The 18249-nt window shown below is 40.2% G+C and overlaps 1 protein-coding gene across 1 annotated transcript; it reads left to right on the top strand.

Moving 5' to 3' along the window:
* Positions 1 to 1257: 1257 nt before the first annotated feature.
* On the top strand, positions 1258 to 14891 carry lrrn1 (leucine rich repeat neuronal 1). The gene is made up of 2 exons (XM_010769331.1): positions 1258 to 1624; positions 11749 to 14891. Exon 2 carries the CDS (start codon positions 11902 to 11904, stop codon positions 14053 to 14055), a length of 2154 nt encoding a protein of 717 aa, XP_010767633.1. The 5' UTR covers positions 1258 to 1624; positions 11749 to 11901; the 3' UTR covers positions 14056 to 14891.
* Positions 14892 to 18249: the final 3358 nt, after the last annotated feature.

Here is an 18249-nt window from a genome sequence, read left to right as displayed (position 1 = left end):
ATACTTTAATGGCCTGTGGGTCGTTTTTTGTGCATGTGATTACCCTGCTGTTTCATTATATCGCGTGTAAAATGCACGACTGGATTATGGCATTAATTATTCATGTTACCTGGCTTACATCATAGTGGACATTGTGGTGAGATTTGCTGATGTGTATTCTATTGTTTTCAACTAGACAATGGTGCATTACCCAATACATTTTTTATTTGTAATGAGCAAAATGAACAGTCAATAAAACCCAGAACACATTAAAGTGATAGTGCTCGTATTTTTGGAAAATGAATGATCGATCATCTCCAAATTACAGACACCACAAACAATATTTCAGAAGGAAAAATGTGTCACTCAAAAAAACGTTGAAGTTAGGCAACTTAAATCGACTGGTATGAGTTGTAAGTTTCAAGTAATTTATAACTGAATTGTGTAACAAATGTCTCATTACAATACATTTTACTTTTTGAGTTTGTTTTGGCCGTTTTTAAACTTGATGATAAGCAAAAGCAAGCACATTAATCAATAATTGGTGGTTTTATATCCAATTACAAACCTCTTATAGCTATTATGAGGTACATTCTTATTCCACAACATCGGACAACATTACACATATTCTGCCCTCCTCACTTTTTTTCTTATATGTTTCCCCATATTTCAGCCTCACATGCTTATAGTCTTTGGAAACTTTGGGGGCGCTTGTTAGATGGTTGTGGTGGACATTTGGTCGTCAAGACAATTTTGGGCATGCACTTAGTCAGCACTACATGAGAAAAAATTGCACCGTTTGGGAACTGTATGGCAGAGTTTGCTTACAAAAGATAAATGGGACAAATAATACAAAAAAGACGGCAAGGCGCTCTCTTTTAAACTATTAAATAGCCACTATTTTCTTGATATAGAGGAAGAGAAATTAGGAACTTTTCTCTGAAATTGTATCAAAATGTATCTTTATCCAAAGAGCCCCTCAAACTAACTATTTGAACCCAAAATCCCTCATATTATATGTTTCAAAGGGAACAGCAAATTTGAATCCAGCATATAAACTCAATCATTAAAAACTAAATATCTAGAAATGTAACTCAACAAATCCCAAAGGTTTGTGTTTAGAGAGGCTCAACGATTTAGCGAACCCTGCAGTAATACCATGTACCACCCCCCATCTCCCTACCCACAACCCCCCCATGCCCCGCCGTCCTCTCCTGCCTTTGTTCTCATCACAACAAGCCCGGAGCAGATGGTGCTCTGCTTTGCTTTGGCCCGCAGTGACAGACAGCCGCTCTCAGCCAATCGCCTGCCGGAGAATCAGCTGACTGGTCTGCACAGCGCCAGGTGTTTTTATCATTGTTCGTCTCCCATCCATAGGAGCAGCAGCAGCGCAGGAATATCGGGGCGACACACCGGTTGTCTGTTGGGTTGCAGCAGGTTGGAGATCTCAGTGCACCATGCCTCCCTCCGAGGCGCCCTGTGACTGATCTGGATACACGCGCTGCAGACAGCTGAACCCCAATGGGATACAGGAATATGTGTACTCGTGCTGTTTGAGAATCCACAATAACATTGATCGTATTGACGCGTGGTTCTGGATAAAGGAGCTGTGCGCATGGGAACATCGGACTGGAATGCCAACAAGGTGAGAGTCCTCAGGGAAGGAGAGGCAGGGTTTCCTCTGCTGGTAGTTTTTTTTATTAAATGCATGGAAAAATATGTTAAGTGTTGTGGTTGGCAGCCATGTCGTATACAATCATCAATTTTGGTAGCTCATATTTGTTGTTTTCATGTTTAAACCCATCATTATCCCTGCAAGGCAATGAGTTGGGATGCATTTAGGATGCAGACGCACTCAAGGGCATAATCATTTTTGTGTACATAAAAACAGTCTGGCTTGATCATTTCAGACTTAAAATCTGTTTTAAATCTACATTAGAACATTTTAACCTCACAGCATATGTGATCAACCCATCAACCAGTTTTCTATGCGTCAAATCATATTCCACATGAAAACAAACTTTGATCTCGTTGCGGTACTTGCCGCGCCAGCACGAGCCGAGTGCATCGCGACGTTGTGTAAATGTGATTTGCATATTAATGTTTAAGTACGTCGGCAGATGTCTCGATTCCTCCGCTCTATAAGCAACAAAAAAAGTCTTGACACAGTCAAGGCCCTCGGTGGAAGAGATGCTGTGGTGAGAATGGGGTTGCATTGGCAGGGGGTCCATTGTGGCTCACCGACGCTGCTTCTGTCTGTCGCTGCAGCTGTTGCGCTTTTGTGATGGCTGACTGGCATCACTCAACTTTAGCCACAGGGACACACTGTCGAAAAGGTTAGGGTACTAAAAGCGGTTTATTTTTTAATGTGCTCTGTTTCTCTGTATTATGACCTATCCTAACAACAAAGTGCTGAGAGTCCTCTTTTTTGTCTGTGGGTCATATAAAACACTCACAGAAATAATGAGCATAACATCTATTAGTCTGTTAAACAGGACAAGAAAACAGCTTGTCTCATTGTGTTTGAAGGTGTGAGGACACGACGATTAATCGATTGTTTGAATATTGCCAGCTTTTTTATTAATCAATTAATGGGTGAAGTTAGTTTTAATTCAAAAGTGGCAGAAAATACAGTTTTCAGCTTCTAAAATGTGGATAATTCCTGTTTGTCTCCGTTTTTTTCATCTAGCTTCTGTCACACTCCTAGGCTCATGTCACGTTGGTAGTTTTGTATGTTTAGGTTATGTCACGTTCTATGTCTAGGTTTGGGTGTTTTGCTGTTTTCCCTGTCATGTTTTCCTCCTGTTTATTGTCTGGTCCTTTTCCCTGTGTTTTTTTCTCCTGTCGTTAGTTTCCCTGGTGTGTCTAATTGTCTGATTATGTTCACCTGTGGCCCCTGTGTTTCCTCCTCCCTCCTCACCTGTGTCTTGTTGTGTGATTAGTCTTTTGTGTATTTAAGTTCTGGATTTTCTGTCTGTCTTTGTCGGTTCGTCTTTTGCCTTGACTAGTTCTGCGGTGAGTGTTCTGTTTTGTCTTTTTTTATATCATAGCCTTGAAATAAAGGAGTTTTTTCAGTTTATATCTGCATTTGGGTCCTGCTTCCTTTGGGTCCTGCTTCCTTTGGGTCCTGCTTCCTTCACAATCCGTAACAGCTTCTTGTTTTGTTCAGACAAATCAAGACATTTAAAGACATCTAAGCCTACTTAGACTTTGATGAACTAGATAGACCAAATGATTACTAGACCAAACCAGAATTATAATCAGAAGTCTATAATGAAAGTATTCTTTATTTGCAGCCCTATTTATGTGCAGTTGCGTCTTAGTTTTGTCCTTTTTTGGAGGTTTTAAGCCAATCGGCTGTTATCGCCTGAACCTGTCAAACATTTTGAAGCTCGCAGGAAATCATCTTTAAAATGAATGATCAGGAGGGGGCAGATCACCTGATTTTCTTTGTTTCTGTTCCCCCAAGGAGGCATCCTGTCTTACATAGACAAAGTGTACACACACACACACACACACACACACACACACAGCATACACACACACACACACTCAAGATGTCTTTTTTCTTTTCAACTTGTTCATGAAGCTATGGTTTGACAAAAGGGTATGTGTGTTGTAGGCAGGTGTCTGTGTGTGTGGGGGTGGCAGGCTTTTTAGAGAGCAGGGCTCATGGGAGGGGGAAAAGGGCTTCAACCCCCACCACCAACATGATGTCCCCGGGGTATAAGGCAGGGTGAGGAGGGGGTGCAGGGTTATTGAGCCTTCACTATTATTCCTATAAGAAGGGCTGAGGAATTAGCTCTTTGTCCTCTTAGGCCTGCAGGTCTGACGCAGGGACATCTCCCCCCCCCCCCCTCATCTTGATCTCCTCAGACACCATGCTTCTAAAGCTAATACAGCAGTTATGACGATTTTACAGAAATCACTTGTGCTGCCCTTTTGGGAACAGAGGTGTCGGTGGTTATGGGCAGCCCCTTGTGGTCCTTTTCACCCAAGCAAAGGAGATGATCTAATCACCCATATCTACGGCCAATCGCCCAACTCTAGTGTTTGGAGGACGCATTAAAAGCAACCCATATCTGTTTTGACTCCACCATAAAATGTGTTGGCTGTAGATCAAGTCTTCGAGAAGTTTGGCTGTAAATTGTAGCTGGGTGTAGGTCATTGTTGGTGGATCAATCCCCAACTCCTCCAGCCCACTTAAGCGAGACACTGGACCAAGAAGTATACTCCCCGAATGCATATTGTTTCAATGTAAATGCACAAAGTTCCTTTTTTATATTATTGCTTTCTCAGTTCAACCTTTTGTTTAGGATGAAAACAGTTGTGCAATTGAGACATTTCAGGCACGGGGGGGGCAGGCAGAGTGTGTAGGAGGGAACTTTAGGAATTTAGCCTTTGCAGACCATTTACATGCAAAAACCTATATAACACACTACAGGAAAGGGAAACTCCAACGAGCAGTTTCAGTGCAGCTGGCTTCTCCATAGTATCTTACTGGTGGTTATTCCCCCCCAAGACTTTGCTGTTGATTCAGACCTTCGAGCAGTCAACCACAAATCAAATCAATCAGCTCGTCGAGAGGCTGAGGATTTCCTTCTAGTGACACTTGTACATCCTGTTTGAAGGTGAACTTGTTTGAGACGTGTAGCAATCAAGCTGCTGTAAAATCAATACCACGAGTGCTCCTGATGACAAAGTGGCCCAGTTGTCTCCAACCAGGGGAGACCTAATGTGAATCATATAATGTGAAACCAGCCAGCATACACAGCGGCACACGCACTCTTTCTCACATTCACATATGGAGGAAATCCAGAGGAGTGTAAGCAGGCACATCTCTCTTCAAATATTGATCTATGTGTCATTATGTGGGTTACTTATTGTTTGCATGTGTCGGGGGAAGCTATCCATATAGTTTTACTGAACACACTCTTTCCTCTCTGTTGTGCTCAGGATGGGCGACAGCAGATCCAAAGGCAACCTGCCACAAGCATTGTTTAAAATGATATGGGCTCATTTTTCAACTTCTGCTTATTGAGAATCCTGCGAGGATGTAGAGTGTGTTATATTAAACCCTCAGAGGGAGGGAATGGAGAGAGAATTAGACGCAGGAGGGAAAGAATCAACCAATTTGTGGAGTCCCAAATCTCTTATCATCCTAGGAAAGATATACGGTTTCCATGACTATAGTCTCCAAGGGTGCAGTTGTTATTTGGCTTGAATCTGCTTGATTCGAGCTTCCCAGGAGGGTGTGATATGAGCTTTGCTCTATTTAGGGAAAGGGATAGTTTTAATGTTTTAAAGTATGGGTTGTACGAGGTACCTATACTCAGTGTTTACCTTCAGTAAACGGTGGTCAGCATGCCCCCAGTTCAGAGACACAGATAAGAGAACCAAGCTAAGTAATGCTTTCAACAGAGGCAACAAAACATATTTTATCCACCTAAAACAGGGGAGTCAAACTCAATTTCTTCGCGGGCCACATTAGCATGATGGTTGCACTCAAAGGGCCAGTTGTAACTTTAAGACTATATATAATAATAAATATATAAATATTTAATATATATAAAATAATGTATTATATTGCATTATTGCCTCTGCATTGGATTATTATTGGATAGGGTAATAACTTCATAAATTAACTAAAGTCTGAAAGAGAAGTCTAGGGCAAATCATTGCAAATCTCTTCACTGAGAATGTCACAAAATGATTTTTTTTTTAAAACTCTGAGAAAAAGGCAAATTATAAGAAAAAATGAATATTTTGAAGAAGAAAAGTCAAATTCTGAGAAAAATGTCAAATTTGAGATCCATTGTGGGATATGTAGTTTATGGGAAACGTGCTTTTGTAAAGTAGCATGTAACCATATAATAAACATGTTATATTCTTTGCAAGCTCTTGTGGGGCCGCATTAAATGAAGTCGCGGGCCGGTTTTGGCCCCCGGGCCTTGAGTTTGACACCCCTGACCTAAAAGAAAGGACAGCTCTGAAAAATCAAGCTCATTTTAAGTGCACACTTAATAAGAACATATTAATTGTAGCCGTTACCTTTGCACTATGCCAAAGCCACCAGACTTGATTAAAAATAAAACAAAGAATTTAACATCGCAGAGGAAATTCTTCTGTGCTTTTTGTACTTCTACTGTTTGTTTCTGTTATTGTGTGAACAGAAATAACAAAACTCAAACAATAACAGTTTATCCAACCAACTGAGGCAGTAACATTTCTGTTCTCTGCAATGTCAAAATGTTAAATAAGCTGTTTTATGAAATGGAGTCTGGTGGCTTTTGCGACATCAAAGATAGCTGCTTCAGTTCATTGTGAAAAAGTGTTGTCTGATGTCGATGTAAACCTGAAGAGATGTTAGAAATATAGCGTACACTTAAACTGATATAGATATTTTGTTAGACTGCTAAAATGCGATTTGATGCCGTCCCCGCAATGAACCTCATACAAACCCTCTTCAAATCCAAACTCTAAGATGGAGACGGATAAGGAAAGGTTGAAAGTTGAGTTCTCACTTTATATATTAGGTGTGTTTCCCTCTGACTTAGTCTTCTTGTCACAGTACCAGTTTGTTCTCTATTTAACATATTCCCCCTTGTTGAGTTTCTTTGTCACTCAGGTTCTCTCATCTCTTTCCGAAGTTTTTTCTGTCACCTCCATTTTGTTGGCTTTGTGACACGGTGTGTTTATAGGCTCCCGGGGGTTGTTTATCTCACTTTATCGCACCTGTGATTTGTTTTCCCTCATTTCTGTGTTGAGAAAACTAATGTCAAAAGTTAGACCTTGGCAAGAGAGGTTATATGTGTGAGTGTCTCCCTAATGCAAGACTCTTGTTATCCAGAGGAAATCAAATTGTTCTCATGTCCCTCTCTCGCATTCAAGGGAGGATTTCCTTCACGATGAGCGTCCTAAGGCTGACTCAGACAGGAATTTTGTAATCTAGTGTGGACTCAATCGAACAGACTGACACTTTATCTGTAAAAGGCGTTCACATATTCTGTTAACCTAAGCTAACCTAATGATCCAGGTGCATAATGTGAGGGACATTATGCACCTGGATCATTCAACCCTAAGTATTCATTAAAGAAATGTTTCTACAGTTTCTGTGATGAGTACTTAGGGTTTCCAAACTCTCTTCTTCTGGTAACAATTCAAATTCTAAGCACTTAGTTTGGATGAGCTGTAATTGTCATTATCGAGCATTGGCACAACATCAAGTCATTACAGTTTTTTGGCGAAAAACTAGACTCAACTGCTTGATGCCGGCAAGTAATAAGAACGTTGTTACTGTACCACCCACAGAGGCATGTGGATATTTGTAGGCAAAGTCTTTCGGAAGTGACATCTTTCCAATCAACAATCTGGATCAATGCAAGTGACAGTTTCCCAACTGGAAATGACAGGGATCATCGTCTTTAATGAGATGCAATGAAAGTGAGCTTTTCCATGGCTGTCATGTGTGTTCAGAGTTGAAATGGCAGCCTTCTGTACATAATTAATTTGACTTTCGATACTTGGGCCATGAAAGGTTCCCAGCTTTGAGGGTAGCCCATTGAGTTAGGATCCACTGTAGTTACTAGCAATGATGTCGAATTACATAAAATAACCAAATAACACAAACTCTTATGTCTAAAATAACGCTGTTCTGGTGCTGTAAATATAGTTTAAAATAAAAAAGAACCTACAATCTTGAATACAAATCTCTGCAGTCTGACAACTTTAATTTAGGGAACTCTTACCACATTGTGTATGCAGTGTAATATTCAAGCAGTATGGATGGTATTTTGTGATGGTTGGGGTTTAGGTTACACAATTAAAAGGGATGTAATCCTGGCTTGTGTGAGGATATCATCAGCTCATTGCATTTCCTTCACATGCCCTCCAATTGAGTATGAAGAACACTCTATAGGTTACACATAATTGGGTGTTGACGCCATCTACTGCAGCACATTAACTATGGATAAGTACCTCATATCGCCCTACTTTAAAACATCCAAAACGTCCTTTTATATGGTTACCTGCTTTGGTAATTAGTGCTCTTTCAGCTCCATTTCCTTTACGAGTAGCAACCCTCTGATGACGAGCACTGATAGAAAATCACACGGAAATGTGACAGCCGCTGAAAAGTGAGCAAATGACAGGTCATCTGGTTTAAAAGATGAAACATTTACATATTCAGATTCATTTCCTGATCCATATCTGTGGCTTTAGTGTCAAAACACGTTGCACCTACAAAGTAAAGTCTTTTGATGATTGATAAAAGCTACACTATAGTAACACCCCCGCAACAAATACAAAGCGATCCTGCATCCTACGGCAGGTATTGTTAGATGGTGCTTTAGACGACAGACCTTCTGCCTGAAGCTTTTGATATTTATTCGATTCATCCCTGTCACAGGTTCAAAGTTGGCCGTGGTTTCAACCTTTGTGTTTTCCGCTGCCAGCCTTCCTGCCTTTGGTGTTGTGTTCTTCCACCTGCTGTGAGATTTAAGTTTTCCTGTGGCTCTGGGATCACAATAGACCTGTGAAGCCTGCAGTGTCAGGATGTCCCAGACAGCGTTTAGTTGTTGATGTTGACATATTAACCAACAACATGTTGACACTGTTCTTTTTCTTGTGTTCATTGTTACATCAGAACAGCAGTTTGTTAAAACTTAAGCTAACTTACTTTTCACTTCAGTTCGACAAGTGTCATATTTTTTGCATTCAGTTTGAAATAGGATCACACAATTCTTAATCTTACATTTCATAAAGGGGATCACAGACAAAGCACTTACCAAATGAGGGGAATCTAAGATTAACCCCATATGTGGTAAATAGAATAGAATATGTTAATGCTGAAAATTATGTTTTTTAAGATACCTGGCTTATCATCATTACACTTTGTAAAGCCATTTGTGAGTAGTGTGCATGTATTGTTTTTATTTAAATATATATATAAGACCCAGTTGTATTCTAGTTTTGATATTAAGCGTTTTCTTTTGATTATTTACTTCCTGAATCAGCCTTTTTAGTTTGACTTAAGTTAGCGAAAAAAGGCAAAAAAATTATCTGAAAATGTTGTTATTCTAGTAGTCTAACCTGATACAGTAAAACCCAAAATAAACAAGGTTACTTTAAATGTAAATGATGCATGCTAGTAGAAAATAGCATGTCAGAAACTTTCTATGAAGGTTTTCTTTATTGATAACTGTGGTCCATGGACAGTACAAACAAACATCTATAAAATATCAGTTTTCTTTTCTTCACACCTGTTTTCAATACTGTTAAAAACTGAAATCATTTTGGACAGAATATTTAGTCACTGGCAGAATTACAAAAAGCCCCTGAGGCATTAGTTTTAAAGTGTGATTACCAATCAATTAACACTGTTTCTCATTGCCATAACTGTCATAGATCTCACAGAAATATTGCTTTTTATTGGCTTTTAATTAAACTGATGTGACCTGTTTCTCTCCTCTGGGTTCAAATCCAGTACGCTGCCTCGAGCTAATCTCCACTTCAGCATATACTAATCCAGACTGGCGCAGACACGACACAACATACAGTGCTATATAGCTTAAAGACAAGATACTGTATCCCTGGCTGTTTCAGACGTGCCCCGCCCCGTCCCATAGGGAGTCCCCCAGTATAGGAGGAACAGAGCTGTGTTCTGTCTCCATGGTGCTGTTGCCAGGCAGCTTGCATGTGATGAATTAGTCAACTCTCTTGTTTGAAAGCCTCTTAAGTGCTATCTTCATAAGCTGGTGTTGACCATAAAGCTGTGTGGTGCTATAGCGCTGCCGTATGGCTCTGCCCTGGATGGGGGGGGGTCACCTTAAGTGCAGTAAATAGACCTAATGGAGCATTGACATGTCTGTTGATGTAGGATACTCCAAGTGCACATTCTTGTCAAAGAAGCGCCAGCAACATAATCCTATTAATAAACAATAGTTAGGGATAAAAGGAAAAGTGTGTCTATATAATATTTGCACGTCAGCAAAGTCATTTAGAGAGTGATACACATATATCATGTCAATGGGATGAAAGGAATATGTAAGCCATGGTTTACATCATTAACAAAACTAAAAGTCCTGTATCAGCATGCTACAATCTTTTAAATAATATTGCGAACATGCTGAGGTTTAGCAGGTATAATGTTTACTATGTAAAAAATATGAAACATACAGGTCAATATCACCTTGCTATTGGTAGCTGAACTGTCAATACCCCAAAACATATTCTTAGATATAAATACCACATTTTGAGTTATTTAGAAACAACTAACACTTACAGTTTCATGTCTTGTAACATAAGACTAGATCATATTTGTTGACTGTTATTATGGGAGAATTACTATTCTTGTGGTACTACTGCCTTATCAGGCCCATATTGAGACGAGCATATTAAGACCCAAACTCATGTACAACAACTTCCTTACTTGCGACAAATAAGTACTAATTAGAGGGTTATTGAGGAAAAACTCTCAATTAATGGCTTATTACTTGTAGAATATGGTCATGTAGAGTAAGGCATTAATAAGTGTTTTATAATGACTAATAAAGAGCCAATATACTGCTAATATGCATGTTAATTAACAACTAGTTGATGGTGGATTTTTGTACCTTAATATAAAGTGTTACAATTTGTTTTTAATAAATTGGAAGTTACATAAAAAGATACCATGGATGTCTACATTTAATTTAACGGTAATCCATTCGATAGATATTTCAGTCTGGACCAAGACGTGGGACACCCTGCCAGACCTACATTGACATCATCCGTTGACAAAGAGTTATTTTTCTATAATGCCCATGTATTCATAGACAATGATAGCTTTAAAATGTAGCACTAGTCTTAATAAGAAGCAGTGTATTGTATGCTACAATGAATGCTATACACTCCAAGTCTCTGGAGTAAGTGTTACCGTCATAAGGATAGACAGATGCCCATGTTACCACTCAATAGCTTGCATTTTCTGAACCAATTGCTGAGATCAGACCCCCTCATGAAATCCCTATTTGTAAGTTTCAGAGTTTCCCCAAAGTTTTGACAGTTTTCCATCTGTACCAAATCATACTAGAATGAATTCTAGGCCGTCTGAAAACTTTTTTGTTTTCATGTTTGCCCTAAATTCAGAATGCTGAAGAACTTGCATTAAAAATGTAAATGTGGACGCACATTCTCTTTTTGCTTTCTTTTGAGCTTGGCACAGACTGATTTCTCATGGTGTTTAATAATGTTCAGAGATACTAATGATTGAGTCCTTATGGGCCTGGGTAAATAAAAGCCCTCAATGGAACTTGATGTGTTTCCAATCAGTTCAGAGCAGGCATTGTAATGAGCTCAACTTGCATTTTCTCAAAACTGTTAATACAGCACATAACTCACATTCTCCCAATGACTGTTGAGAAGCAGGTGTTGTGTTCAGTCCGTTAAGGAATTGTTTTCTTTAAAGAATCATCAAGCTGACATGCTTTAATGACAATGGTTACACGCTGATGCATGTATTTGTTTATAAAGTAGAGTTAACACTTTTACTTTGTTGTATGACAAATTTCATGGTTATCATTTCAATTGTTTCTGAGATATTTTACTCAAAAATGAAGATGTTGACCTTTGGCTGATTTCAAGAGAAAATCAGGGAGCAACAGACTGATATTGACAGAAATATCCGATGCTGATAGCATTGCTTAAAACATTATTTTGTATCCTTAATTGTGAACATGCTGTAGATACTGTTTTCTGTACATTGACATACTCTTTGATTTTGTTTTCCAGATAACTCTGGGGCTTCAAGATCTTGATGTAATTCGACTCCTGATTCAACTCCATCTCACTGCACTGAAAGACCTAATAATCAGAAAGTCTGGTTGATGACTACAACAAACTTTCTCCTAAAATCATCAGGACCTCCTCCTTTGCTACCCCAGCATGGCTAGACGGAGGTTAGACTGCCTACTTCTAGGCCAGGCTTTTTCTGGCCTGATATTGGTTTCGTTAGGACTATCCTTTGTCCAGAGCAACGAGTGCCCTCAGCTGTGTGTATGTGAGATCCGGCCCTGGTTTACCCCCCAGTCCACCTACAGAGAGGCCATCACTGTGGACTGCAATGACCTTCGCCTAACACGTATACCGGCAAACCTCTCCAGTGACACTCAGGTTATCCTCCTACAAAGCAACTACATTGGCAGGACCAATGATGAACTGGAGCAGCTCTACAACCTGACCGAGCTGGACTTGTCCCAGAACAACTTCAGTAACATTCGGGATGTTGGCCTTAACAATATGTCCCAGCTCACCACGCTTCATCTGGAAGAGAACCAGATCACAGAAATGCCAAACTACTCTCTGCAGGACCTTAGCAACCTGCAGGAGCTCTACATTAACCATAATCAGATCAACACCATTTCTGCCAATGCCTTATTTGGGCTGCACAACTTGCTCAGGCTGCACCTCAACTCCAACAAGCTCACAACCATTAACGGCCAGTGGTTTGAATCCACGCCCAACTTAGAAATACTAATGATTGGGGAGAACCCAGTGGTTGGAATAATGGACTTCAATTTCAAGCCACTGGGCAACCTTAGAAGCCTGGTTTTGGCTGGGATGGATTTGACCGACGTCCCCGGTAATGCCTTTGTGGGACTTGACAATCTTGAGAGTCTCTCTTTCTATGACAATAAGCTGGTCCAAGTTCCTCAGAGAGCACTTCAGAAACTACCTAACCTCAAGTTCTTGGATTTGAACAAAAACCCAGTGCATAAGATTCAGGAAGGAGACTTCAAGAACATGCTGAGATTGAAGGAACTGGGTATCAACAACATGGGAGAGCTGGTTTCGATGGACCGTTATTCTCTGGACAATCTTCCTGAGCTCTCAAAGCTTGAGGCTACAAACAACCCCAAGTTCTCTTACATCAACCGTCAGGCCTTTCGTGATGTCCCAGCCTTGGAGAGTCTAATGCTGAATAACAACGCCCTGAATGCCCTCTATCAGTCCACAGTGGACTCTCTCCCTAACTTGCGTGAGATTAGCATCCACACCAATCCTCTGCGGTGTGACTGCGTCATTCAGTGGATGAGCTCCAACAAAACCACCGTCCGTTTCATGGAACCACTATCCATGTTTTGTGCCCTGCCAACAGAAGTAAGGGGATTGCCTGTGCGGGAGGTACTCCAACATAATTTAGCAAACCAGTGCCTGCCCTTGATTTCACATGATACATTCCCAAGCCACTTGAACCTTGATATTGGCATGACGTTGGACTTGGACTGCAGAGCGATGTCCCAGCCAGAGCCTGAAATCTATTGGGTGACACCAATGGGGATCAAGGTAATGATGGACACCTTATCTGACAAGTATAGCCTCAGCAAGGAAGGGACATTAAGAATTTCTCGTATCCAAGTTGAAGAATCTGGCAGATACACCTGTGTGGCGCAAAATTCCCAGGGAGCTGATACAAGAGTGACAGCTATACGGGTGAACGGCACTTTGTTAGACAGCACTCAGCTCATGAGTATCTACGTCAAACAAACAGAAGCTCACTCTATCCTGGTGTCCTGGAAAATCAACTCCAATGTAATGGCTTCTAATCTCAAGTGGTCTTCTGCCACCATGAAAATAGACAATCCACATATTACTTACACTGCCAGGGTTCCTGTTGACGTCCACGAGTACAACCTTACGCATTTACAACCAGCAACTGAGTACGAAGTGTGCCTCAGCGTGTCCAACATCCGCCAACAAACACAGAGATCCTGTGTGAATGTTACGACAAGGCAAGCCCCCTTCGCTGTGGAAATATCCGCACAAGGGACCAACACAGCTCTTGCTGCAGTTATGGGAACAATGTTTGCAATCATCAGTCTGGCCTCGCTGGGAATTTACATTGCCAAGCGGTGGAAGAGGAAAAACTATCACCATTCTCTGAAAAAGTACATGCAGAAAACCTCGTCAATACCGCTAAACGAGTTGTACCCTCCTCTTATCAACTTGTGGGAGACAGACAGTGAGAAGGAGAAAGAGGGCTCATCTGAGACCAAAACCATTCAGGTGGACACCACGCGCAGCTATTACATGTGGTGAGATCTTCTATCCAGTGGGAGATAAAGAGACATTTCAGGAGCACAAATATACATGTTTGCTTCTTTGTGTAATTGAACTCAAGTCAAGCATTTTTTCTTTCCTGTTTGTTTTTTTGGTTCTCTCAGACTTGCTTTTTGAAAGCGAAGGACGAACTGGGATTTTCAGATCTTTAGTTTAGCATATTGCCTTTTTAACTCTTGCCCATTTTGGCACAATATGGCAGCTTTATTTAGCTTCCTGAACTTAGTAGTCACTGTGCTTTATTTTTAGTACTTGTTTTAACGAACACAGCATGAGCACTGTCACGGATTCAGCATACGCAAGCAAATGAAGAGCTGAAATCCTACCTGTTTTTGACATGTTTCTATGGCGATATGTTAGACTGCCAATCTTTCTTTCTCTTGTAAAACAGTTTCACTGTTGACTGTTGTGCACCGAAATATATATATATATATATATACTAATTTGTCTATCAACTCAAATATAAGCTGACAAAGTACGTTTAGACTTGATATACTGTCTATTGAATAATTTTAGCAATTCCTCTGTAATGTTGTATCAGCTATGACTTGTTTTACTTTTTGTACATTCAATGATTACAATAACATAATAAGTATGTTTAATTTAGACTTTAAGTTTGCAGAGCAGCTACTGTAAACCAGCAATAGAAATATGAATGTTAAATAGGTAAATAGATGTAATGCTTTTTAAACTTCTTAAATATTTCTTTTCTTATTTTGCTAGAATATGTCTACAATCACTGGTTTTGTTGTGGTTTACAGACACATGTTGTTTATTGGGGGGCAAATTCAATAAAATCTTTTTTCCTCATATTTTTAAAACCTTGATTTCAACACCAAGTGTCATTCTTATAGAACATAACATAGAGTTTAAAATGATGTTCAGTGTGTATTTAATAAACACGCCCTGCAGAAGCAAACATTTAAAGGTTGAAACAAGAGCTTGAAGCTTAAACCGGAGCTGTGAAGAAAAATCATTATCTCATAGTAACATTGGGATTATTATTAAATACAGAATGACGAGCATCGCCGTAGGTCTTTGGTTACAATCTCCGAGTTGAGAGAGAAAGAAAGATGCAAGTGTGCATCTCTGTGTGTGCAGTGTGTTTGCCTCGGCAAAGCAATTATCAGCGAATAATTTAAATTCTAGTCCTGGTGCAATAGAATTACTGCACAATATGCCTCGGAGTACATACAGTTACTTAAAAAACAACGAAATGTGTCGCTCAAAACCAAGACAGTGGATTCGGTGCCTGCATGATTTGTTCACTGTCTGTTATATTGTAGCAGACATACCTTTGTATCTAAGGGATAGTGGTGGTCTAATGGATAGTGAGGTGGGCTGATGTTCGGAAGGTTGTGAGTTCAAATCCCGCCAGGAACCCCACCACTAGTGTGCCCTTGAGTAAGGCACTTAGTCCCTAGTTACTCCAGGGAGAAAGTCCCTGTAAATTGCTTTGGATAAAAGCGTCAGCTAAATGTAATTTTAAATGTATCTTCAAAGCTTTAAAGGAAGCCACATAAGGAGCATAATTCAGCTGAGATTGAAGGAGGTGGTGATCATGGATAATGGACAGTTACAGCAAGTACAGACTGCAGCACAGTTTTGCACCACGAAGCTGCAACAATGCTATAATCAGCCAAATTATTCATATACTAAGCATTTTGCATTGTCTGGGGAACGAGCTTTAAAAAACTGATGATGCAAATTATTCATCATTGTGTCATGTTGGATTTCCATTTGATATAACATTATAGGCTGGCTCTCTTTCAGTAAACTCATATAATACACCCATTTGCATTCTCTGCAATATCTAGTAAGACAGTTATATGTTGCAAAGCAAATCTCAGTCGCTGTGGCTCTCTGTCTAGAAGAGTGGATCTCCAGTGCCCAGATGTTGATTGACAGGTCTGGGCTTTTGTGGTGCAATCAAACAACCTTCGTTTAGTCTCCTGTGACAACATGATCGTTCTCGTTCCTTCCTTTTCTTGTGAAGTATCCACAACTGGTGTTTAATAAATGACTAGCAAAATAATATCACACATATAAAGCAACAGGCTTGTTATCACATGTATTTTTGTCAATTACTGATTAACCCTTATATTGTTGGCAAATTTAGCATCCTTTGGTACTGTTTGGGTCAAACTTACCCGGGACATTACAGACATCCAGCAATACAGGAACAAAAAATAACATACACAATCCCTTACAAATATTGTCTTTTTCCTCAATTCCCAACAATAGAGATAACACATATGATAAGTGTTTGGAAATACTCTTTGAAAGATCACATTCAACAAATAAAAAAGTCCTTCTTTCTTTGTGTGATAACGTTTTATAAAGACTTGGGTTCCATTCCTTTGAGTGAATTGTTTAGAAATTCTTAATATTTGGTTAAATAGTTGGTCAAATAAGTGTTACTGACACATATTATGCTTTGTGTGCATTCTGCCTCAAGAAATACTGATGAGGAAATTGAATTTTGTTCTGTCTCATACTACTGCTTCTGTTCGTGTATAGAGATGTCGTAGACACTGAGGAAAAATGTCAGTGAATGTCATGGAGCCCTTAGGGAGACTTGTATCCTGTGCTGACAATGATGGACAGAGGAGGGCAAAGCCACCGATGTCTGGCATTTGTTAAACCTGCACATTGAAACTGCCACTTTGAAAAATCCGCTGCCGTCCCTTTTATCTGCACAACGGACTAGCCTTTGTGCCGCCTCGGTGGGTAGCCTAGTAACAGACCGGAAATCAGCTCAGTGGGACAGCTATCAATGAAAGCTTTTCAAAGCGTGTGCCGGAGCCTGCAACCGTGTCCCATCCCAGTGGCCTGTTTCCATGACAACCACTCCCTCCAATCCACCTGCGGATGCCGGCAGCCAAGTGAAAGAAGTCCTCCGAGCCTGAAATACCACTGACAAGGTCAACACCCCGCAGGTGGGAAAGCACTAAAACATCGTGTACGCCTTCAAAGGTGTGGAGCGAGAAAAGCTGCATCTCTGCACTAAAGGGGAAGGAGAGTGGCACAGATTGCTCCGCAGCTGCAGCGTCATGGCCCTTTGTCTTTCATCATGCATGAGGTAAACTATAAAAAACTGCAGAGACTGGACAAATACTGTCTGAGAAAAAAAAAGTGTAATTATGCAAATATTTGCCAGTTCTTTCAGCCTATGGAGGGACTTCTCCTCACCGTTCTCAGATGATTTCTTACCTGCTACAGTCACTGAGAGAAATTAATCAGAATTTAATCTCCATACAGTGAGAAGGCAGGAGGACAGTGTGACCTAGAACCTCCTGAAGCTCTCCCTCCACTTAAACCCTAAAAGATTGAGAGCCTGGTTTGAGAGCAGAGGATAAACCAAAGTGAGGGTGAAGGAGTAGTTGACCTTTGAGCACTGAGGAATGAATTAAAATGAGATCCATCACTGTTCACCTGCATACACTGCTGACAACACAGCTTTTTCTCGTGGTAATGAAACTGTTTGCTCAATTATGTTTTGAGGGAAACATGTTTTCTCCCAGATTACAGTCCCAGTTTTAATTAAACCTTGATCTGATAAATTAGTTTTAGAAAAGGTCACGTTTTGGTTTGAAATAAATAATTTAGGTACGAATCTGAAAGGTGCCCTATTGTGCTTTTGGAAATAGGCACTACCAAAGAGAACGAAAATGGAGATCTTTAAGACTGTAACTTAAAAAATTACAAGATCTAACACTTTGAACAATCCTGTTGTGTGGCAAATGTGCAACACACGATAATAGGCCCGTTCACACCAAGTTCTTTTTTTATTTTCATAAACAGGACTTTTCTTAAATGTTAAATATGTAACCCCACAAACTATGTAACCTCATCAGTCCATGCATGAGCTACTTAGCCTATAAGTGACCCTTGGTTTTTCTACTGTAATGTTTTATGAGTTATGTTTACAAATTACATTACAGCAGACAAAAAGACTGTTTTAAGCAATCCTCAACAGCCTGCCCAGGAGAATATTGACAGTCAGTGAAATACAACACAGCTACTTGGTGAATACTGTTGTTTATGACCAATCGAGAGTTTCCTGACAGCAGCTAATCCATAAACAAGACAGGCCTCGTTCTATTGGTGGTAAACCTCACAGTTCCAGCCATCAGATGAAACCATTCGCTGCCTGCTGACTGTACTTAAAAC

Source organism: Notothenia coriiceps, unplaced genomic scaffold (assembly GCF_000735185.1).
Source record: "Notothenia coriiceps isolate Sejong01 unplaced genomic scaffold, NC01 NC01_scaffold00006967, whole genome shotgun sequence".
NCBI lineage: Eukaryota > Metazoa > Chordata > Actinopteri > Perciformes > Nototheniidae > Notothenia > Notothenia coriiceps.
Note: the sequence above shows the minus strand (reverse complement) of the source record. Positions and strands in the feature narration are given on the sequence as shown.

What these genes read in the sequence shown, in the direction of transcription:
- lrrn1 (XM_010769331.1), top strand. Translation starts at nt 11,902, where the DNA reads ATGGCTAGACGGAGGTTAGACTGCCTACTTCTAGGCCAGGCTTTTTCT.